At 38.0% G+C, this 25652-nt stretch overlaps 1 protein-coding gene across 1 annotated transcript in view; it reads right to left on the bottom strand.

The window, feature by feature from the left end:
- Positions 1 to 23398, bottom strand: part of ADAM7 (ADAM metallopeptidase domain 7) — a gene marked incomplete at both ends in the record, with an annotated part of 36175 nt that extends 12777 nt beyond the window's left edge. The window contains 12 exons of the mRNA XM_081135481.1: positions 847 to 1021; positions 2818 to 2945; positions 4392 to 4476; positions 6771 to 6940; positions 10458 to 10529; positions 12971 to 13024; positions 14321 to 14513; positions 16809 to 16885; positions 18145 to 18223; positions 19412 to 19488; positions 21575 to 21678; positions 23383 to 23398. Coding sequence (XP_080991607.1) covers positions 847 to 1021; positions 2818 to 2945; positions 4392 to 4476; positions 6771 to 6940; positions 10458 to 10529; positions 12971 to 13024; positions 14321 to 14513; positions 16809 to 16885; positions 18145 to 18223; positions 19412 to 19488; positions 21575 to 21678; positions 23383 to 23398 — 1230 coding nt within the window. The remainder of the gene's footprint in view (positions 1 to 846; positions 1022 to 2817; positions 2946 to 4391; positions 4477 to 6770; positions 6941 to 10457; positions 10530 to 12970; positions 13025 to 14320; positions 14514 to 16808; positions 16886 to 18144; positions 18224 to 19411; positions 19489 to 21574; positions 21679 to 23382) is intronic.
- Positions 23399 to 25652: the final 2254 nt, after the last annotated feature.

The following is a 25652-nucleotide window of genomic DNA, read 5'->3' as shown; positions in this document are numbered from 1 at the left end:
TTATATTCTCAAGATGCCGAGTATTTCAGGCTGACCTTTGCATAATTCAATAATAACAGCAAGATGAACACTTAGGACCTATTTGCTCAAACAAAATTTAAACTGCAAGCAAAACTGTGGCATCCTGTCAGTTAGGTAGTTTGTGTGAGAGAGTGAAGCTGTAGAACCATTTCAAAGAAGGTACATGGGCAGGGGCATCTATTTCCAAAGTTATAGTTTCTTTACATTTAATGAAAGACATTTGAAGGCTTGATGTGTTGTAATCTCTGGATATGTCACTGTTCCCACTCTGATCACGGAGTCTCTTCATTGCCGTCCTGTTAGACTCTTTGGAGTTGTGCCGTGTCTCCAGTGCAGATGTGCAACATACTGTCCTTGGACCCACAGCATGAGCATAATCTTGCAAGGTGCAATAAATGTGTGACAGGTTAGAAGTTTCCTGATCTGTTAAGACAGTTTTCTTATAACATGAACTGTCTCACCAGGCTATAGGCTAGACTCGTAATTTCCAGAGTAAAACTGGATCGACTGTGAAGAATTGTGTGTAACGGATTCCTGCTGTTGCATGAGAGACCAGACAATGACACAGATGGGCCCTCCCCCCAAGAAGAGCCAATTCATAGGTAAAGCAGGCAAATGGGATGGAATGGACCTCCAGCAAGATCGTTACACACAATCTATTACTCAGTAATAGCGCTTCCATAAGGCTGCACCAACGCCCTGTTTCCAAACGAGAAAGAAAAAAAAAGCACAGGGAAGATCATGGTTGACCAATGGCTCCGTGCCTGCCTGGGCTCTGGCTGAGCACAGACTTTGTCCCTTAAGGACAACATCATTTGCAAATACCTGAACAGGGCCACAGTCGCATTCCTCCCCCTCATCCAAGTTCTTGTTTCCACAGAACGGAGAATCACTTGAGGGTTCAGAAAATGGAACGTTAAGCAGGCATGTTGGCCTGTAATCTTTCAGGAATTGCTTGTACTGGATTCTGTTGCATTTACTGAACTTCAGTGCAGGAATGCTAGAGATGAGTGCAAAGGAAAGATTAATCACATCATTGCACACTGGTAGAATAACTGTGAACAGTTTATAAATCATTTAGACAGAGCAAATGTAAATAACAAACTCTAGAAGTCCATTTACTTTCCTTACTCTTGCCTCTCTGTTCTAGCAGGTAACTGGGCTCTTTGCTATAGAAAATGCCTGTGTTGAAACAGCCGACACATGCGACTGCAGTGAAAATGCTCTGACTGAAGCCCAGTTTAGACTGACCGTCTATGCTTGCTGCTCCCATGTCACTTTTTATTTGTTTTTCTGGAAATAATCTATATATTTGCCATCCATGTAAGATTACAAGCTTCTCAATGAAAAGACAGAATCATGTTCACTTTAAAAAACAAACAAACACTAGTTAACACAGTGGCTGGGACAGAGTAGTTCTCTATAAAATTTGTCGAAACAAACTCCTCATTTAATAATCTCTTGCACGTCCTAGGAAAGCTGTATAGTTTTCCTTTGGCTTTGACTCCTTTCCCTTTGTTACTGACACAATGATTAAATACAGATGGATGTTTAGAGTCCTGAATACATTAGATGATTAGATCGGGACAGTGGGACCCTGAAAAGAAATGACTGATTATGTGGTTATATAAAATTAGATATCAGTTATGGATTTCTTCCTCTATGCCAGTCACTATGCTCCGGTGCTTTAGCTACTTTACCTCATTTAGTCAATATACAGAAGCACTGACCACCATCAAGAACATTTTTCTTACTGCATAGAATGCGCTATGTGTACCTACTGTGTCAGAGCTCAGAGACGCGCAAGGCTTTTAGGACCTGACTGCAGGTCATTCAGTGCTGGGGGGAGCTGGGAACCCCCTCATTCTGTATCTATGGAGCACCTAGTATGTGTCTGGGGCTTTTCTAGACAGTGGTTCTGTAACAGTGGACAAAGCAAAACAAAAACAAACAAACAAACCTCTGATCTCATGAAGCGTGTATTCTAATGGAGGAGCAAAATAATAAATAAATATGTGAAACGTAGACTATATTAGATAGTGGTTGGTATTAAAAGGGGGATTAACCCGGCCGGGTGTGGCTTAGCCGTTGAGCATCGACCTAGGATCCAGGAGATCGCAGTTCGATTCCTGGTCAGGGCACATGCCCGGGTTGCGGGCTCGATCCCCAGTGGGGGGGTGTGCGGGAGGCAGCCGATCAATGACTCTCTTCATTGATGTTTCTCTCTCTCCCTTTCCCTTCCTCTCCCTGAAATCAATAAAGATATATATATATATATATATATTTATTTATTTATTTATTTATTTATTTATTTATTTATTTAAAAGGGAGGGATTAAACAAAGGGAGTGGGTGTGGATAATGCCAGGGGATATGTGTGAAATGACAGGATTGAAAAATTGGATCAGGCGGCTGGGAAGGCTTTGCTGAGAAAGATGTTTGAGTAAAGAGTTGAAGGAAGAAATTATAGTTTGTAGTGAAGATGATAAACCAAGGCATGAGCAGTGTATTCCTCTCCTACACACCTTGGTACAATTACTAATTAATTGCTGTGTACTTTTCCAATATGCTCAGATGGAGTTTTAGAATTTCTCTCATGATATCATTAGGAGATACACTACCAGAGGGTAAGATTTAGCTCCCCACGGGAACACCTTACCACGCCTGCTTTTGTAATAGACTTTCTGGAGTATATTAAGAAAAATTCCATATAGTCACACTATGTTCCTACGGTATGGAGTTGGAATCAAAACCCACTCCCCAAATATTTAACTGTCTCTTCTGTGCCATTGGTTACCTTCCGGTTGTGTCCATCACACACTTGCCCAAAGTGCAGGCACACTGGCTGTCGTGCTGCATCCCAAGGCTGTGCCCCAGCTGGTGTGCCATCCTGTTTGCAATTATATTCATGTCAGGTAAAAGATCCTGATGCCAAAAAAAGATACGCGTTAGAAATGTCTACGAGCTAGCACACTGTAGCACACGGTGCTTTGAACGAACGGTTGAAATCTGTTTTATAGCTTCTGGTTAACTAGCACTTATTTGAGAGGCCATGGACTTAGTTACCCCTGTCTCCTGCCCCCCAGTTTCTTTAATTACATAATGAGGTTGGACAATGATGTTTTGAGTGTCTCTAAAGCTACCATTTTGAAATTCTTTTTTTGTGCAACAATAATGGTCATTGTTGGAGTTACGTAGACACATTCTTACAAATAGCTAAACATTATTAACTAATGCTTTACCCAACAAAATAAACATTATTGGTTGTCTTCCATATACCAGATATTCAAAGGGGGTAAATTTGAAAATATGCATGGTTCATGTTTTCAATGTATAGTCTCACACTACACAAAATTGTTATACAATCTTGAGAATAGAGTTTCTACTGTGAAGAAAACCAGGTCAGTGCTGCAAAATCCAAAGGCAGTGTTGATTGTTACCTGTTTTTAGTTCTTTTTAACATTTTAATCTTTATATTGGTGAAAAAATATTAATTTCCAAAGGGGATGGGATATCAGGTTACCATAAAAATAAAATACCCCTAATTTGGTAATTTTATCTTGCTCATTTTTGGTTTAAAATGTGTCCTAGATGGGTTATAATATAATAATTTGAATGGTGACCTCCTATGTTAGATTAAATTGATTCTTGATGCAAAATTTGTGTTATTAAAATTCCATAGATAAAGTCATACAAAGAATCATAAAATAAATAGTTCATAAAGTCATTTTAATAAGTACTAGGATTTAATTTCAACTTCTTAACAAGATTGGGCTGAGCATAGCAACAACTAGGCAGAGACACTAAAAAAAAACACCCAAAAAACCTAAGTCTTGATATTTTCAAAAAATTCTTAGATATGTTTACTTCGACAGTATTTACTAAAAGCTTAGTGACTTGGGAAAGGATCAAATAAACAAGGCGAGTCAGCAGTTTGAAGGTCTTGTGCTTTTGGAAAATGAATAGCAAGTCTGCCTTGACATGATATTTTAAATGATCCATGCAATTTCTTTTCAGCACAAAAACAACTATTCTCACTTGCTAAATCAGCCAAGCTTAATGAACTTTACATGTCCTTGTACACAACTATATTTAATATGCAAAAGAGCTTTTTAAATCTTTGCACATTAATCTGTATATGATGTTCTCTTAAACTCTAAACAGTGGTTTACCTTTATTATTCATCTATAGTTTTTCATAAAACATTTTCTCATTTAATAAAGGAAACATGTAAGTTCTATGATGACATATTTTGGTGGGAATATATGAAGGAATGCATGCATAGTCCCTTTCACTAGGACACATAAAACTTACAGAAATTTAATTCAAACTTTTTATTAAGTAATATAACATAAATAAAACACAGCCCACCTTCACGACACTGGAGGAATGAAAGGGCTGGCACATACCGCCTGGATAAGAAGTCCCTTGTGCATGGGTATAGAGCCACTTCCCACTATAAACAAGATGAAAATACACTCTTCAATCTGAGGTAGTAGTTTAATTAACACATAGGCCAAACTGCAGGGAACTCCCACAATGCTAACACCTTTGCAGGTTGAGAGTGTCTTTTCTTTGTTCTGGAGTTAAGGATAATCTCAGTTGACATTAAGCCCATTTCAAAACTGTGGTAGATTAGAGGCATTGAAAAAGTCAACGCAATATTAAGTTGAAATCATTAAAAAAGTACTTTCTAGAAAACACACACAACAAAAACTAACAAAAAATAACCCCAACAAGGGTAGAGTCCCATTTTACTAGACTTGACCCTACATTCAGCTTCAGATAAAATAAACTTGAAAGAACAAAAAAAATTAAATTAAAAATGTTCAGAGTGAATGGACTCAACACCGTGCTTAATTGGCTATGGTTGAAAAATTTTAAAAATGTTTAATCAACCACAAAAACTCCTAGAGAATTTGATGGTTATGATCATTTAAAAGAGTTGTCACATGAAAACATGACTATTCCTGGATTACCTAATAAGACAGCTGCAGATGTGTATATTAAAGGAATCTAAATTTGGCATGCCTTCAAGAAGAACATTTAGAGTTGGAACACCTTAGAGAGAGATATCATGGGCTGGAGGGCCACACTTGGAGTGGAGTAGAAAGGATTTAAATACAAGAAAGGTGTCAGGCTAGATGACCCTTTTCAGTCTTTAACTTTTTCAACCAAGAAGATGTGTTTTATTTCTTTCTTTATAATTGAAATGGCCCTGTGCCTACATTTCAAAGTCTCAGTATTTGACTATACATCTTGGAGAAACTTAGAATTCTGGTCTTCCTAGACTCTGAGGATCTTGGGAGAGCATCACCTATGGAGATGAAGCACCGGAGAAAGCACGGTCCAGATTCTGACTTTGCTCATAAACACTTAAAACCAAAAGTCACACCTTGACAATGCCATATACAGTGCCTTGTTGCTTCTAGATCTGTGTGAATATAGAAGGGAAGATACAGAAGACACTCAACACCTAAGAAATCCCAAACATAGTGCCCATTAGGCGTTTAGGAGCTCTCCTCACCTCGTCATTTCTCTATTTGTAGACATCCTATTGGTGAGAGAAGTTACTTCTCAGAGTAAGAGACATTCCTGGCATTAAAAGTTTTCCACTTATACCCGCTGAAATATTTTTAGGTTAACTTATTAAGTATTTTAAAACACATGTCCAAGGAATTTGCCCACTATGAAGGTTATGGCGATATTTTACTGTACCCCTCATAATTTTAGGTCATGCTAGTTCAGGAAAGCTCAAGCCCAAGCCTGGTACATGTTTCCCCTGTGGGACATGCCAGATATGAAAGTCAGAAATGATATCACTTTGGAGGTCTGGCTCAGTCTCATTCTGACAAAGGGCTGGACCTGACCTCTGACCAGAGGCTTTGGAAGCTTCCAATGGTCACAAGCACCTTTGCAGGCTGTGTTTGCAGACCTTCCTTAGGAGAAACACCGGCATTGTAGGTAGATGAAGTAGTTAAAGTGGGTACCCATCTTTTATAGCAGCTTTAAGGGCATCAGGAGAGATGCCAAAAGACTCCATTGCTCCAGAGTTGCTCTTCCATAACTTAGCATTCCTTACAATCACAGGGCGACTCAAAACACAGGGCTGACGTCAGCTCAGATCCACAATTATTTTTCATCTCCCTACAGGCTGAGTAGTATGCTTGGGTATTTTGAATAACAAAAATGATTTAAAAATGGCTCCTGTTTTTAAGAATGAATCACCTACATATTCCAGATGAATTCAGACTTTCTCTTAAGAATATTAGAGCTATGGCAGTTTTAATTTATCACATCAGTTTTCTGTTATTTGGAGTAGTAAAGAAGATGCTCTTGAACCACTGGTCACTGGATGGGCACACAGTGCTATTGGGAAATGTTCAGAGAATAAGGCATTTTCCCAGAAAAGTTGACTTTGGGGGAGCATTGGAATAGTGTGGTGTGGAAGGCTGAAGGGGGCAGTGTTGAAAGAGGAAAAGGAAGGTAAATGGATTCTAAAAGTGCTTTACTTGCCTAACAGCATTCCCAACCCTGCCCAGGAACATGAATGCATTCGATTTTTATTAGAAAGAAAGCTTATTAAAAAGTTCATATGGAAATTTTCTGTGCAGTTAGATGTAACCTTTTGTCCCTGTGTACTATCCAAACATGTCAATTGCCTCAGCAAATATTTTGGCTGTTCACTTGCTTTGTTTTCTTTTTTAATAATCTTCCTAAGCTATGCAGGGGAGTGGAGCAGTTACATACCTGAGTAACAAAGCATGATCGTAGCTCTTCCTTTTTTTAAGGGTGGTTTGTTGCCACTCTGAAAAATGCAATAAAGTCGTTTCTATATCGGAATCTACTTTTATTTTATCTCCATTTGTCCATATTTCAAGGCCAACCAATGTAATATGGATGTCGAAGGTTTTATAGATCTGTTCAAAAAAGAAATAATTTTTTACAAAGTCAAGTTGCAGAAGGATCCTCAACGCGAGCATATTCTTTTACATTAAAAAAAGTAATTTTAATGCGTGAGGTACGTAAGCAAAAAGTGCAGGCCTCAAACAGAATAGTCGTGTTGAATGAAACCTAATGTGGGGTGAATCACTCAGAATCCTGGGTGAATGGCCATGGTCAACAAAGAAATTAAACTAAAAATGCTTGAATCCCCTCGACCTATCGTAAGCCTTATAGGCACTGAGCTCAGAATGTTCTAGAAGAAATAATTTAGTAAAACGCCGAGATTACAACTGACATGAAATATGAATATACTAATAGTAGCACACAACGGAATAAATGCTCTTTCTTCATTTCTCTCCTTTCAGAGAGTTGGTTCTGCAGCAGATCAGAAAGTTGACATTGGTTTTCAAAAACCAATAGTTAGCTGCCATGCTTGTTCTCTGGAACTACTTTGTTGTCTAAGAAATCTTATTGTGGATTGCCCAAAACAGGAAGCAACAGTTGTAGCCCATAAGCCTTCTCACCTCTATTCCCGCCTGCTTTTGTAAATACCTAGTTAATATATACTTGATGCCAGGACAAAAGAAGACAGAGTTTAAGCAAATACAGCAGTGGGCAAAAGTAGGTTTACAGTTGTTTGTATGGAAAATAATACAATGATTAATAAATAATAATACAAGGACAGACCCTCCAGCTAGATCCAGCTAGATCTGGGCTAGAACAGAGATTGCTTCCCATAAATCCCCTCAGTCTGTCTGTCCCCCTCCCCTGTGGGCAATATGGGTGATAAAAGGCCAGTTAAGGGGATATGATGGAAGGGGTCAAGGACTTGTAGACCATGCTAGTTTAAACTGTTTGTGGTATGACCTCCCAATCTAAACTGAAAAGGTTCAGCTATGTGCCACAATTTTGTATTTCTGTTTACTTTGGAGATGAAAAGCCAAAGAAAGAGACTGAGTCTTATATTTGGATCAATGTTAGGGGAACGATAAAGACAATTACAAGATATAAGAAATAGGAGAAAATGGAAATGACTTTGAGATACACTCATTTCATTCTACATTGCTCCTATATTTTAGAAAAAGCCACAGGGAGAATTTTTAATTTCTGTAGACATAAATTTAAATTTAAGAGGAATTCTGCTTCTGTCTAAGATGTACACAGTCGTAAAGAGTGCTGCTTCTACCCTGACCAAAAGAAAAAGCTAGAGAATCTATGAAATTCTACCTTTTATTGAAACCATGAGAGCTGACAGAATCAGGCAAATGCATAGCTTGAAATCGAAGGATTTCTCCTTCTAGGAGAAATGGTGCAAGAGCATCTCCCAGTGGCAGAAAATGAGAAAAAGAGATGCTTTGTGCCGAACAGGCCAATAAGAAGAATCCACCAACTATTTTTAAGGAATTGCTAAAAAGCAAGTGTGGGATAGAATGAGAGTATAGGACCCTCTGGGAGACACAGACACAAGGAATTATGCCCAAGTGCAGACTCTTTTGCATAAATACAACGGAGGGCAGCGTGGGAGACTGGAGATATCCTCCCTCGGGGGTATGGGCCTGAAGAATGGGAGCAACTGCTGCCTTGGGAACATCTTAAAACCTCTCCATCCCCTCTTGAGAAGCAAAGCCTTAAGCTGTTGCGGGAACTTCAGCAAACGTTTTCTTTTGCAGGCCCAGAACTCAAGTGAAGACCTACTGTGGCCGAAAGAAGGGGAAAGAATAACACCTACCCCCAGAGACGAGGGAGGACATGGTCTTGAGGCCAGACCATTCAAGGCCTCCAGCAAAGGAGGGAGAGCGTGAACACTGAGAATAGCTCCCCAGTGACCCATGGGCAGGACTTTCCTAAGACCAAGCATAGATCAGGGTAAGAGAAAACACGCTGGTTCCCATACCTAGGTCAGCAACTGCTGAGCCACAGACAAGAACAGAATACTCCTGATAAGTATGTGAAAGAAAGCCTTTGAGCACTAGCCCTTGACAAAGGCCTGAGGCTGAGGCTGAGGCAGGAACTGCCTCTCCAGCAATCCAGGACCCACTCTAAGCACAGGGTAACCCTACAGGGATCTGAAGCTCTGGTGCACTATCGGTAACAATAGCAATAGCAAAACCCTAAAGCAGTGTCCTTGCTGATGAGACTGATTTAATCCCATTTGTGAATGGCCTGGCCAAAGAAGAAGTGTACATTTCCAGGCATAAGCACTATTTCCTCCATCCCTACTCTCCTATACATAATGTCCAGGATCCTATTAAATATTAAAGAACACACGATAAAGCCAGGAAAGACAACCCACTGTTTGAGAGATGAATCAACAAAACTAGACTCCGAGATAAGCCGAATGTTGAAATTCTCTGACAGGAAATGTAAAATAATAGTTATTAATATGTGAAAGCTCTAGTGAAAAATATGGATGTGATAGGCAGAATTCTAACATAAAGATATATTAAAAATTTTCCAGTATTTGGAAATTAGGTGACACACACATATATAACCACTGAATCCAAAAAGAAGTAATAAGGGATATTAGAAATATTTTGAATTGAATGAAAATTAAAAATAAAACATATCAAAACTTGTGAGAAAAAGCTAAAGAGCATATACTTTTTAAAAATTTATCTTCATTGTTGTAAGTACTATAGATGTCCCCCCCATTCCCCACTGACCCCGTCCCCCAACCCCAGGCTTTCACCTCACTATTGTCTGCGTCCACGGATTATGCATATATGCAAATAAGTTCTTTGGTTAATCTCTCCTACTTACTGTTTGACCCAGCATTCTTACTTCTTAGTCATTTACAAAAAGAAAATAAAAATTTATGTTTGTATATACATCTATATGCGAATGCGTAAAGAAATCTTACTCATTATAGCAAAGCTAGAAACTGCTCAAGTGTCCTTCAACTGGTGAATGAACCACCACTGACCGAGATGGGGCTGCTCAGCACAGCATCTTCCTTTGGGCTCTCTTTATCCCAGTGATGGAGCTCGATGACTTAGAAGAATCGATGACTTAAGAAAAATACGTACAATTCACAGTATTGCTTTTTAAGAAAAGTTATCATTAATCCTATATTTTACTAAAATATTTTCCCTAATTTCTGTGTCAAAACATGGAAAATAAACTACAGCTTGAAAACCTTTTTGCTGTGCAAGGTAGTGGGGCAGTAATTTAAAATAGTGGATTTGATTTTTGCATGATGGGTATTGAAATCTTTGTAGATTGCTTTATAAGTTTTTGTGATTAGTGACCAATATTTGAAACTCATTTAAATGTTTAATTATTAAGTGCCATTTAGTTAGAAAGCCAAAAAACTCAGACCTGTAGTTCATTTGTTACCGTGAATTTTTCAATGAATTTCTGCTATTTTATCTACTGGGTGAATTTTTGTCTTTTGGGCTCTCTCAGAAATACCACAAAAAAATCAGCACTCTCTATTCCAGAAGTTCCTTTCTATTTGCATTTTACCTCAATTTAAATTGTATAAAATCTTACCATGTTGACAAAGTTGACCATTCCCCAAATTCGGTTCCTCAGTTTACTGTGAGGATAATTATTCCTGTGAAACTGGAAATATAAACATCAGATCAAGATGTGTTACTAATAGGATACACATGCAACAAACTTCACCCGTTATCAGATATTCAGAGAAAAAGTATCATTGGCATTCCTTCCACTCAGCTAAAAATCTGGGCAACTTAGGCAAAAAATATATATATTTTTATATAAAATAGATACAGCACTGTCAAAAGACATGCTTCAATGTAGCAGCTACTTTAAATGTTTTTATAACTGTGTCCCCTTTCACATTTAATTATATTATATTAGATGATTTATCAAATCAACTAATAAGTGTTCTTTAGAGTTCATATTTATCATGCTGATGAAATGAAACTTATTAAAGCTCCACAGCAACCATTATATTGCAAGAAAACAGCAACTTTATCAGCCCGTCCATGTCCATGGTGGTCACAAACTGAGGAACATGCGATCAAGGGGCAGCTGGAGCCAGAGATGTGAGGAAAGGGGCACAGAATCGTTGCTTGCCCTTCTTTCCAGGAAAAGACTAGGAAGGAAACACCGATTTTCCTGCTCTGGACTACTCTTTTTTTTTTTCTCCTTTTAAGGCAATTTACTTAATTTTTTCCTTTTTATTGAATTTATCGAGGTGACACTGGTTAACAAAATTATGCAGGTTTCAGGTGCACGATTCCACAGCACACCCTCTGGACACTGTATTGTGTGTTCGCCACCCCAGGTCAAGTCTCCTTCCATCACCGGCCTATTCTGACTTCAGTTGTGTTCTTGCAGATAGATTCCCTATTTCTGCCATCAGGACCTTGTTCTCAGCATTATCAGTTTGGACCTGATAAAATATATTTAATAATAACATAAGGTATCATGTAGGGACAAAGGCAAATGGTCAAGCTTCTTACCTAATAAAAATAGGAAATATTTTCTGAATCCTGCAGGTGTCCCCTAATTACCATTTCATTGCTGTCCTTTTATCTTAACTATCTACATACCTCAAAGATATAACATTAGAATCTCTTCAATTATCATCTTCACCCACTCCTCAGCTTACGACGCATTGGCTTGGCTGTCACTGTTTCATTGAAACTATTCTTGATAAATGTCCTCTCAGTCATCAATCCATGGAACACGCTTCCCTCGTCTTCCTGGTCATATGGTTCACGTTTAATATTGACCGTTTTCTCTTTCAATAAATTCCTTATCACCTTGGATTTCATTATTCTATACACTTCTCGTGTTTTACTGTGGACAGATTTCTCTTTTCTCTTTTCCATCATCCCCTTAGATTCTAGATGACAGATATGTTTTCACTCTAAGATTCCTGTTGATGAACGGGCAGGGCTGGCTTCTCAACTCGAAAAAATCCACAGTTGAGAGGGATTCTGAGGCCATAGGAATAGGGTACTTACTTTATCAGTCATTGATTTCTGCCCATAGGGGTGAGGAACAGGGATAACTATGGGGGTCTTTGCACTTTTGTTTCCAAATCTTTACTAAAGGTTTAGTGTTCCCCAAGATCAGACATCTGTGCCCTGCTTTCTCTTTCAACAACACATCATCTTGCTCCCTCTGGGCGAAAAACAAACAAAAACAACCACAACAACAACAAAAATGGAAATTTCCAAGTGCTAAAAATAGAGAAGAAAATTGCTTAGAGTCGTAAGCAAAATATCCTCCATCTATGTAGCTGCTTAAAGCTCATCCCCTTGCTTTCAAGGTGTGTCAGGCCCTCAGTGTGTTTTCCAAAGCTGCCTTTGTTTTCCTTTTCATTCTTACCAAAATACCCTAACTCTTAGCCTTTATTAATAAGTTATTATTAAGAACAAAGTTTATCTTAGCGTTCTTTAAAAAAGTTAGTTAACTTGTTCTTATCAACATGCTAATGAGCCTATCTATTGATTAGTGCTTAGAACTTGGTAATTCATTTTTTAAAAATTTTGCTTTTCCCATGCATTATGTTTTCCCTGCCCTTTGCCACAGGCAGGCAGAACACTTTCTTTCTCTTTGTGTTTTTAGTGCACAGAAATTTTCTAGTTCCCTTTTCAGGGTTGGGTCAGCCGTTTATGGCTCTGGGCATCATACACTATATTCTCCATATTGTGGGTCACAAAGCCTTTGAATTTTGCTTACTACTCTAACAGAAATTTTCTTTTCTATTTTTAGCACTTGGAAATTTCCATGTTTTTTGTTGTTGTTGTTTGTTTTTTAGCTCAACTATAGAGTATGAATATAGTTTTAATTTTTTATATGTTGTTCAGCATTTTCATATGTTTGTAATGGGGAGAGTAGTTCTATTTTGGCTCAGTCTGCTGTACTGCCAAAGGATCCAATCATCTCTTATATAAATCTGTTTTGGGAAGCTAAAGAGAGATTGAGCCCAGAATGAAATTCTGATTACATTTTTTTCTTTGTTAAAATCACAGATCTAGTTTTATAAGGATGAAGGAAGAGAAAATGTTCATGTGAAAACTTACCACGCTACTATCAGCAACAACAAACAGTTCAACATACTTTTCTGCATGGGTGATCTGGAAATTTATAAAAAAATTAATGAAGTATTATTACTATTTCTTATTTTAACATTTTCAGCTAACATTTGTAAGGTAAGACATGATACTTTTTATCGATACAAAGAGGTGAGGTAGAGAAGTATATTTAATAATTCTAGAAAGTTATCTAAATAAAACCCATTATATTATTAAAACATGTGACCCTGGACATCAGATTGTAATCGACCTGAAACAACATTCTATATTTGATTATCCATTTTTCTTTGTTTAGTCTTTCAAATAAAATGAGTTACAAATTTAAAAATTATAAATCTAGTTTTTAGCATTAGTTCTTTTTTATTTACAAAGTAAATACTAAGTAAGCTCTTGTTAAAAAAAGAGGGAAGGAAGGGAAGAAAGAAGGAAGGAAGGAAGGAAGGAAAGAAGGAAGGAAGGAAGGAAGGAAGGAAGGAAGGAAGGAAGGAAGGAAGGAAGGAAGGAAGGAAGGAAGGAAGGAAAGAACCATCTGTATAGCTCAGAACTAACACAGAGTTAGCCTATAGGCAGGCTAATAGGACTGGTTGTTTTTCATTTACTCACACTCTCTCCAAACCTCCTTTGGTGCAGTGGTCTAATTCCAAGCAAACATGTATAAAAGTCGCTAATTACAGATCTTTTATAAAACACCAATACTAAGAAATTCTAAGTTTTGGGTGGCATACATTAAGGTACATGCATATTTTCTGAGTATAAATCAGGGACATATTGTTCAAAGACTAAGTTATTTGTATGTGGACTAATTAATCATTGATTGATTCAATTGGACCATGAATATATGAAAATGAACATGCTTGGAGCTTAAAGGCTATCACCCAGTGATGATTTAAGGAGATATAAATTGGTTGTAGAGAAAATGAACTTATTATTACTCTTAATTGTCCTTAACAGTGAGAACATTTGTCCTGATTAAAGGTAGAGAACCTGGCTTATCAATTCCTGGAAAATGGCAGAGAAGACATGGGCAGACAATATCTGGGATAGGTTTCAAGACAACGTAAATTTCATTCTTTCCAGCATATGTAGCTCTAATGCTGTAAACCTATACATACATTGTAGATATTCCCCTTCTTGAAATCGATGGGACAAACTGAGATTTACTGTATGGAATGATCACTTTTTATATAGTTAACAAATACAAATGTTTGACATTTCAGATTTCAAACAATAAAAAGTTAGATTCAGGTAGTATGTCTACTTCACTCATTGGGCTCGTAATTTCTTTCTTGAGATCATAAAAGAATAGAGAAAAAAGTAATTTAAAAATAAAGAACTCACTTCCGTTTCGGAGCCTTTCATGGATTGAGTAGTATTTATTGGAACAGCTGTCCTGGTAAAATTGGGTTCTATACAGGAATAATTGAACGCATACTGCATCTTTGGGTTATATTTGAATATCAAATGTTCTCCCTCATCTGAGTATTTCACTGGCTCAATGAGGTACCTTTGGTCAGATACCCTGAAGAATCCCCTGTGGAGATTGAGAATATAATGTATAGTTAAGACTTTTTACTATTACATTACTATGCAAAACTACTCTATTCCATTTTTATTGATGTTGTCTTTTTTTCATTTTTTATTATATATTTTATAATTCCTTCCAAATTTGGTTTTATTTTCAGTTTTAACATATGTACTTTCCCCCCTTTTATTATTTTTCCCCATCACCGTTTATCCCCTATAGACCCTCTCTCTCCTCCTCCCCTCCTCCCCTCCCATGCAGTCACCACCCTGTTGTCCGTATCCATGAGTTCTTTCTCTCTCTCCCTCTTTTTTTCCCTCTCAATCCCTTTACCTCTCCCAACACCCCCCCACCACCACCACCACCAGAGCTGTCTGCTTGCTCTCTGTCTATGAGCCTGTCTCTATTTGCTTGTTGGTTCAGTTTGTTCATTAGATTCCACATATGAGTGAAATCATATGCTACTTGTCTTCCTCTGACTGGCTTATTTCACTCAGCATAATGCTCTCCAGGTCCATCCTTGCAGTCACGAAGGGTAAAATTTTCTTCCTTTTTACAGCCAAGTCGTATTCCATTGTGTAGATGTCCCACAGCTTTTTTATCCACTCATCTACTGATGGACATGTGAGCTGCTTCCAAATCTTGGTTATTGTACCACTACAATGAACACAGGGGTGCATATATTCTTTGGAATTAGTGTTCCGTGTCTCTTCGGAAAAATTCCCAGAAGTGGGATCACTGGATCATAAGGCAGCAACATTTTACATTTTTTGAGGTAACTCCATACTACTTTCCACAGTGGCTGCACCAGTCTGCATTCCCACCAGCAGTGCACAAGGGTTCTCTTTTCTCCACACCCTCGCCAACATTTGTTTGTTGACTTATTGATCACAGCCATTCTGACAGGTGTGAGATAATATCTCATTGTGGCTTTAATTTGCATCTTTCTGATGATTAGTGACGTTGAGCATCTTTCATATGTCTCTTGGCCATCTGTGTGTTCTCTTTGGAAAAGTGTCTATTGAGGTCCTTTGCCCATTTTTTAATGGGATTGTTTGGGTTTTTTTGGTGTTGAGTTTTATAAGTTCTTTATAAATTTTGGAAATTATTCTTTACCAGATGTATCTGTGAGCATGTTCTCCCATTCAGTGGGTTCTCTTTTCATTTTGTTGATGGTTTCCTTTGCTGCGCAAAATCTTTTTAGTTTGATGTAGTCCCATTTGTTGATTTTTTTTCTGATGTTGCCTTTTAAGAAAAGGGAGCTATAAAGGCAAAGCCTCATGAGCATGCATCCAGGTGTTTTGAGTGATAAATATATGAGATAACATGTCGTCTTTGATTGAATTAATAACTTTTTATAAGAGTCAGCTCATCGGGATTTTTCAGAAGTTTGACAGCCCAGTCTCTACTTTGAAATATTAGGTAGTGTAGCAATTCCCACCTGGGATTGTAGATCCCTGGCAAGTCTCAGATTTCCTGCAAAAATGCTGTGAATATTTATGTCCAACATGCATTAATTGTAGAATATACATTAAAGTACAAATACAATTATGTGATAATTTTGTTATTAAAGTGGTTCTCATACTTAAAAATACTGGGAACTACTCAAGTCAACTCCTCACCAAAGGAGACAGGAATTTCTTCTTCTGTCTTTGCCTTCCCACATCTTTCTCCTTTGTACTTGAACTAATGGTCTACAGAGGCTTCACCTTCTATAGGCTTCACGGTGTTTTGCTTTCTAGAGACCGTAAGCACTGTGAAGTGTGGTGGGAATTCATAGGACTGGAAGTCAGGAGACCTAGTTTGGACTTAAGTCTACAGCTAGCAAATAGAATGCCGAGGAGCACATCTCTGATTTCAATACCCTGACATATAACACAAGATTTCCAGGACTCTTCAAACACTGAATCACATACTGAAAAACCTGTCTTGCTTAGGGTTGACACTAGACATCTTTTTTATCGAAAGCAAACAAAAGCAATGGACTAAAGTGGATACTCATGCTGAAAATACACAGTAGGTTTTTCCCATTAGTTTTTCTATTTACCAGGATTGTTAAAAAGAAAGATGAGAAGTCAATTTCTTTAAAAAAAATCCTGCACATATGCATAACCCATGGACACAGACTGTGCGGTAGGCCTGGGGAGGGGAGGCGCAGGGGGCAGGGGCAGGCAGGGGGAAGGGGGTGGAGTGGGTCAAAGAGGGAAAAAAAGGGGAGATCTGTAATACTTTCAACAATAAAGATAAATGTTTAAAACTCCATAGAAAAACTCATAAACAAAATGGAAAGATCCTGTGCGTTACCTGAGACCATTGCACGTGCTGATACTAGCAGCAGAATCGAATTCATGTATGATGGATCCTTGGTAAAAACAGTGATCCTAAAACAGATGAAGAGGCTACTGATATAAGGCCACATATTGACATATATAAATAAAATAGCTACATATTATATGTTCGCATTATATCAGTATTTCATGCTCACAAATTACATTTATACTCACACATTCGCTTACTGAGTTAGTTCATTTGTAAAATTTTGAAACAACCTTAGAATCTTTTTATTTTAATTGCATGATTACTTTCTGTAATATTACTACTTTCATCCATCCTAAAATTTCTACCAAACTACCCCTCCTGTGTTATTATAATTTTCGTCTAGTTGAGTTGCCTATGAAATCAAGCCAACGTTTTTGATGATTGCCGAACTTAGGTCTCACGCTCCAGCCAGGTTCCCAGATGCCTTCCTCTCCTAGCTCTCTGCCTCTGCCAAGTTGGTGTCTTTATCATTCCCTACTTGGTGCTCTGCCCATGGTGATCCCATCAGGTAGTAACTCCATCATTCCTATATGTGCAACTCCCCCCTATATGTGATGCTTTCCGTGAAACCTCCAGGGACCTCAGACTCTCACAGGCCAACAACCACTTCCTGCATGAAAGAATGTTCCCAGTTTCCTTCCTGTTCTATTTTACAAAGATTGGGTAATGACTTAGATTTCATAGTTGATAGTTGCCTTAAATAGAGGAAACTGGTTTTAAAAAGTATGCCTTTGGTAAGAGAATACTGTTTTCTTTGGTGAGAAGGCTCCAGAGGGCATGCTCTGGAAAGGTGAATAAAGTTAATAAAAAAAACAGAACCTGGATCCACTGAAATAAAATTAATGATAAATAAACAAAGATTTTTTTGGAGAACGAAGGTGAACCCTCATTTTTGGTGTGTCAGAAGGATGGGGCGAGGGTATGTGACTCACTTAAGGTTCAATTAGATGAGGGGTTTAAAATCACCTCATTTATTTAGGTTTTATTCATTTAGTTTGATTACAATCTCATCAGGGTGACTTATATTCCTTTGGCGTCCTGCTTTACCTTTCCTCCAGAATTCTGGGGTTCATAAAAGCCAGTTTGGTAGAGAAAGATACATTAGTAGTCATGTATTTGCATGTTAGGCAGTGATTGGTCTCTTTTTGAGCTCAAAGGGTCCCGTTTTGTATTCTAGGATCATTCAGTGGCCATAGTCAATGCAGGATTCACTTCTGATGTAACTCTTTCTGCCGCTGCTCGTAAAGCTAGGATCGGGTTCAAAATCACACGAGGAAATAAGAGTTTTGGAGAAGAGACATAGGAAGGTTCGATAAGATACCGAGATAGGAGGATGCCTGGTGAGTTCCTCTCCTTTTCTGGAGTAGTAGGTTTCACTGTAATTTGAGGCTAGGAACTCCCTGGAAAAGAGGAGAGAGGTACTGAGACTTACTCATTTTTAACAGTTAATAGATAAAACCAATTAGGTGAGAGAGAAGCCTCCAGACTGCTTTCAAATCTCAGGAAGTCCTCTTGTGCTAACAACAGATAAGCAAAATCAATCCCACTCACAGGGAAAACCTTTCTACCTAGATTTCATGGTTTGGTAAAGACTGTAGAAGAGACAGGAAAATATTCTGGCAGTTTTAGCAAGGAAGCTTCTTGAGAAGAGCCTAGAGAAAATATTTTAGTAAAAATCGCTTGTCTTAGGAGTCAAAATTAATGCAAAAAAAATTTAAAAATCTCATTATAGACTATAGAAGTCACAGGAAAGGAGAAAATGCCAGCAATTTTTGCCAAAAGAAATAAAAATTCTGTCAGCCCATAATTTCATATCTACAAAAAATGGCCTCCGAGAATGAAGAAAAAATAAAGACCCTTTCAAATAAAACAGAACGTCATAGTTCATTTTTATAGAAGTTTAGGTAACACAACTTTGGGCATTTGTCAAAATTCAATGAATGTACACTTCAGGTTTGTGCATAGCATTATAAAAATTTTTACATCAAAAGAAAAACCTGTCAACTCCAATGATATGCTTGTTTTTTAGGGGGAAGTATATTGATGTTCGGAGTATCATTAGAAATGCATAAAAATAATGGAGAATGGATGGATGGATAGAGAAAGAATTATGATGTAAAACAAGCATAATAAAATATTAATGGGTATATATATGTATATATGTATATCTTGATGGAATTATGGGTACATGTGTATATTAATGAGTATATAAATGTTCACTATCAAATTCTTTCAACTTTGCTCTATGAGTAAACAGAACTTGGTTTGATATCTATTGAAGTTACTTTAAGAACCATGATTTTCAATTTTCTTTTGTTCCACAGATTCACAAAATAGTTGTGAAAGTATTTTTAGAGTATGTGGAGCTCAAAGCACTCCAGTACCCCAAATAGGGAGGAAATTCGGATCAGGAGACCAGTAGCTATAATGGTCAGGCTGTTGAAATGAGGTGCACTCACATTAGAAGGGCAAGAATTGAGACTATGGACATACAACAATGACTTGAATTCACTTCACTTGCAGTTTTTACAAAAACTATAATACTATAGACTAATAAATCAATGTTACTGAATCATAATAGGTCTTACCTTGATCTTAAAAGGTGAACTATTAAGGTTTTTCTACTTAGACTTATTTCATACAACAATTCGTCATCATAAGTTTCCTGAAAAACAATATTCATCACATGACTTAAATATGTGCTCCTATTGTTAACATCTTAACATTACTATGGTATATTTGTCATTACTGATGAACCAAGATTGATAGTACAATTGAAGTCTACACTTAGCCAGATTTCCTTAGTTTTTGTCTAATGTCCTTTTACTGCTTTCAGATTTCATCCAGGACACTACTTTAGTTTATTGTCATGTCTCTTTAGGCTTCTCGAGATGATGACAGTTTTTCAGACATTCCTTATTTTTGATGACTTTGACAGTTTTGCAGAATACTGGTCAGGTATTTTGTAGGCTCTCCCTCAATTTAGGTTTTTATGACTTTTTTCCATGCTTAGACTGGGATTATGGAGATTTGGGAGAAAACAAAATAGAGCACCATTTCCATCACATCCTAGCAAGAGTACATACTTGCTAAGAAGTCACCACATGACTTCTCACTGGTGATGTTAACCCTGATGACCTGGTTGAGGTGGCATCTGACAGCTTTCCACTATAAAGTGATACTTTCCCCCTTCCACATCCTACTTTTTGAAAGGAAGTCGCTAGGCACAGCCCATGCTTAAAGGGTGAGGACCTATGCTCCACCTCCTAGGGAAGGGAATAGCTACATCAGTTTTTGTTTTTTTTAAAATATTCTTTATTGGCTATTTGTCCATTCTCCCACTTATTTACTTATTAAATCATCTATTTATATCAGTACAGTGTCATAGGCATTAATTTATACTTTATATTATGGTCCCAAGCTATGTTATTTATTGTGTTTTGTTCAAATTGGTTTTTCTTTGGCCACTGGGAGCTATTTCAGTTGACTCCTATGTTCTTCTAACACACTCCCCTCATTGTGGGTTCAGCTTGTTTGTTTGAGAACTTCCCTGCTTCCTGGTACTACAAGGTGCTCCAAACTCATCTTCTGTATTTCCTGCCTCAGTTCATGGTCATCTTGTATATTCATTATGGAACTTTACTATCAGTCTTGATTAAGTCTTGAGATAATAGATGCCAGAAGAGCCCACCAGCTTTGACACAATGGGTGACAGAAAGCTGGTTTTGCCCTCTTAGCTGAGTACCAACATTCAACCAGTAAAAGGTTTGAGAAGGTGAAAAAAGACTTGGAGTTCAAGACAAATGTATCTGTAAGGATATTATTAGACAAAAATATTTAGACATTATTTTTAAATGGCAGCAGATAGGGTTGCTTTTTTGTCATCTTAAGCCATAGGGAAGAGGCCTCAATAGCACATTTGGAATGTTGACATGTGTCATATTTATGACTGAGAAACCCAACAAGTGAGAGCTTGGGAGGCTGGCTCTTCTAACGGTGGAGGGAAGGCAAGTCATTGCACTGGGATAGGTTTGCCCTCTCAAGAAGTGTTGGGGCAGAGTGACAGTCAGTATTCTCTATGGGTCAAATTAAAAACCTAAGGCTCAAAATGCAAGTGCTGCATAACAAGTATCTAAGGGCTGTCATTGAATGTCTTTTATCTCTAGTGGGGATTGAAAATAACCCCATTTTAAAGCTTGTGCCCATGATGTGTATTATATATTTTCTACATAAGTAAACATTTAATACTTTAAAAAATACAATTGTAACTGTTTTTACTTTTAACACCTGAATAAATATTCTTTTAACCAACAGGCCAAGTAGGCCTTTTTGTGGCTGTGTAAGTTGTCCAACTTTGCTGCAAAATCTGTAAGGCAAATAAGCCTGTGGATCAGATCACTGTGAAAGCAACGTGCCCCGAGATTACAGTCCACAGGGAGCCAGCTCAGAACAAATGAGGTTGCCTTACATCAGTCTGGAAAGCTGTTAGTGGCACTCCTCACATAAACTGGGAAATGTTGAATGGCACCCCCTAAAATCTGAACTTTATTCCTTTTAGTTTCCTAACCTGTCAAGGGGCTGCTTTCCTCTTACCCTCCACCTCCCACCCACCCAAGCACAGGCTGTAGGCTGATTGGGAGTCCTGAGAAAAATGGGGACCTCTCTCTTGTTTGCTCTTAATTGGAAACAGAGGTTGCTTTCCACATGCCTGTAAAAGCAACACATTCTATTTATCATTTCAAAATCGATACCTGTATGTCATCATGATGAGTGTGCCAAACTTCTCGCTTCTGTACCACAGGAAGCCTTTTAGGATAAACCAGCTCTGGACCCTCTCCTCCATGAACTGCCTTTTCTGAAAAGAAGCATAGGGGAAAATACAGATGGCATTAATACTCGCCCACAGTGACTGGATAACAGAATTACTCTTACAGAGTTCACTTGCTCCCAATTAGCAGCCATGTACATCACTGTGAAATAGCACCCCTCCTTTACTGGGAAGGACATGGAGACAGGTATTTCCAAATTAGGAAAATATAAGTAAAATTGAGGAGGCAAAGAAATCAGGGTCATTCAGCTCCTTCTATCTTTTAACCTTGTTCGTAGTTGTCACCTTTGTCATCTTATTCTCCTCATGCCTGTCTCTCGATTCTGCTATATGTCGAAACCTGCCCTAGAATGGACTGTTTCCAAGCAAATTGCTGTTTCTATCTCCCAGGGACAGTTGATTTGAAGTTTTAACTCAAGTAGCTTAATAGAAGGCTTCCCTGCTCAACTAAAGAGCCATGTAGAGAAAAGAGCATGGGAGTTTGGTGTCTGTTCTAATTTGAATCAAAGTTTTACCAGCTTATTAGCACTATGACCGTGAGTAGCACACCTAATCTCTCTGATTTCCTTATCTGTAAGTGGAGATCATAATATAAAATTTTAAGCATGCTCATATACAAAGTGGCCCATGGTTAGCACAGTGTCTGCCACATTACAAATATTCAATTCACCCCTGCCTCCTTGCCATTGTAACTCTGGGTATTTTAAGAAGGACACAGCATGCCATAGAATCATAGAATCTCAAGACCAGCTCTAACCTAGTTCAAATCCTAATGCTGTGTTCCCAGCAAAATCATCAATGGATGTTAATGTTTTTATCATTTACAATTTAAGCTTTGTGATTAAAAAGACATTACCTCATTGTATAAGAAAACTCTGGCGAAAGGATTAAGACATACCTTTAACCTGAGAAGTGAGTAAAATCATGAAAAATAACCTCCTGGAAAGCATTCTGAATGATTCTGGTTGAAGACAGGTGCATGTGCTTGAGAAAAAATGTGCACAGTTCTTGGTCTTTGCTTCGGTAGCAAGGATGAAGGGTCAAACAGGCAGAGGCAGTTTTGATCCAGTTCAAGGAAGTGTTCCTTGACCACACTATACAATTTGTGAGGTGCTGGAGGCGAAGACCTGAGGGGCGAACATCATGTACTAATTAAAGGCAACCACTGTGGTGCTGGTGCATGTAGGCTGGGCAGAGATCCCTACTTCACGCCTACTAAAAATGATTCCTGGTGTACTGAAAATTCAAAAACAAAACAAAAAAATCACGTATGCCTTAGAAAAAAACGATTGAAGAATGTTATATACACTTTGGTAAAAGAAGGTCTTTCTATTCAAAATGCCACGTGTAGAAACTGTAAAGGAAGGCTCGATATAACAAGCTAGATAGAAATATTGAGAACCTTCTACCATTTCTTCTTCTTTCTAAACATGTATTTCTTTTACATTACTCCTCTTTCTGCCCTGCTATCCTAGTCTTAAATTCTTTAATAATGCCACTTCTTGAAAGGTAAGTGTACATTTGTCTCCAGTTCTTCTATCCCCATTTCTCTTGACATTACTCCAATTAGACTTTCATTTTTAACTCAACAAAACACTCGTCAGTGTTACCGATGACCTGCGCCTTGTTACATCCAGTGGTCGATTCTCAATGCCACCTAACTCAACCTTTTAGCAGCATGAGACATGGTTTGCCACTTCCAGCCTTTAAAGAGTTTAGCTCATGGTTTACCATGGATCTCCTCCATGCTTACTGTCACTTCTTCTGAGTCTATTTTATTGGATCTTCCTTCTCGCCCCAGTGCCTAAATATTTCAGATTCCCAGGGCTCAGTCCTTGAAACTCCTCTCTTCTTTAAATACAGTCATGAATGATGTGGTTTTCATCTAATCTCATGGCTTTAAATATCATTAAACATGATGGCTGCCAAATTTACGTATTTAACCCAAACTTCTCTGAATTTCAAATTCACAGATGCAACTACCTTGTCAACATCTTTACCTGAATATCTAATAGACATCTCAAACACAAGTGCAATGCTGGATTCCTGATAGCCTGGAATTTCCTGATATTTCCACAGCCTTTTCCATCTTCGGGCATTGAAACTCCATTCTTTCAGCTACTCAGGAGTCATCTTCGATTCCTCTTGCCTGCACCATCTGCATCTCGTCCATCAGCAAATCCAGTTGTCTCTATCCTCAAAAGACATTGAGAATCTGACCATCTCTCACTGCATTTACTGCTGCTGTGCTGACCCAAGACATCATCATCTCTGGCCTATTTTATTAAAACAGCCTTTTGATTGACCTTACTGTTTTTCTCTTAGTCCTTCAGTGTATTATTTACATATCATCTAGACTGATCTCATTAATATGCACCACATTATGTGATTCTGCTTCTTAAACATCTTCAGTGGCTTCCAATCTCAGAGGAGCAGCTGAAGACCTGAAATAGTGCATAGGATCTACATGAAACAGCCCCATGTTCTCTGGCTTTGTGTCTTATGACTCTCCTCGCTCACTCTGATCCTGTCACCGCGCATCCTTGCTATTTATTGAACAGGTCAAGCACATCCTGTTTCTAGTGTCTTTGCTCGTTGTTTCTTCTGCCTGCAACATTCTCCTTCCAGCCACATGTCTTGCTTGTCTCCCTGCCTTCAGATCTCTACTCAAATGTCATCATGTCAGCGAGGTCTTCTCCAAAAACTCCACTCAAAGTGGGCATTCTCACTTCCATCCTGGTATCTCTGAGCCCTTTGTTGCCTTGCACTAGATGCCATCTGGAATTCTATATATTTACTTGTTTACTTTTTTATTGATATTTTTAATTGCCTGCCTCTCCTCTTAAAAATGTAGCTTCATAAAGGCAGGGGTTTTTGTCAGTCTTGTCCACTGCTATGTCTTCAATGTCTGGAACGATAGGTTAAGTGATTTTTAGTAGATTAATATATTAATACAGTGCATTTAAGAACTTGGAGAGATAACCAGTAATAGCATCCAATAAAAGTAAACTATAATTAATGTAACTTTTAATTATGAGGAGGTCAGCTAGCACAGTAAATAGGAGTACACATTCAGAGGCAGACCTCCTGGGTTCAGTTCCCAGCACTGACAGTTCCCACCTGTGGACCTGGCACAATATCTGATCTCTCTCTGCCTCAGTTTTCTCAGCCTCCAAAAATGAGCATAATAATAAAAGCTAACTCATAGTGAAGATTAAATGAGGTAATTTAACTAAATCATTGAAAGCAGTGCCTGATGCATATTAAAAGCTAGGTAAGTGTTAATTTTTTTAAGTTTTTATTTATTGAATTGAGGGGGGGGGGAGAAAGGGAAAAACACTGACTTGTCGTTCCACTTATTTGTGCACTCATTGGTCGATTCTTGTATGTGCCCTGACTGGGGATCGAACCCACAACCTTGGCACAGCAGAACGATGCTCTAACCAACTACACTACCTGGCCAGGGCTGATAAGTGTAAAATTTTAAGAAGTATATTAATGTTGATTTGGTTTTTATTACTTTTTATTTACCAGTTTCATTCGCTTTTCATTTTTCTTTCTTTCTCTCAGTTTCAGATTCTCTGGAATCACTATTATTTATGGTGTCAGGTAAAATGATAAGGCTTTAAGGCATTAGTCTGATGTCTTTGAGCAAGTTATGGCTAGGCTTAATTTCTAGCATATCTAAAATATAAAGATTCAGCATTATCTGTGGTTAACCCGAGTGAAACAACCAAGAGCTTTCAAAGAAGAAAAACATTTATAATTTACTCAAACCACACAATCAGTAAGTGGAAAGCAGAGATTAAAAGAAAATTTCTGCCCACCTCTGCATGCTTTGTTAAACAAATCATACACTGGTGCCTCTTTTTTGAAGGGAAGCAAACATTATTTTTTCTCATCATTGCTCTATAATTAGTCTTTCAAGTGGCAAATACTACACCTCAATTTCAAACTCTACCAAGTGACTAGTGTAGGGCAGTGTAATATTAGAATATAAA

Source organism: Miniopterus schreibersii, assembly GCF_964146895.1.
Source record: "Miniopterus schreibersii genome assembly, chromosome: 4".
NCBI classification, from domain to species: Eukaryota; Metazoa; Chordata; class Mammalia; order Chiroptera; family Miniopteridae; genus Miniopterus; species Miniopterus schreibersii.
Note: the sequence above shows the minus strand (reverse complement) of the source record. Positions and strands in the feature narration are given on the sequence as shown.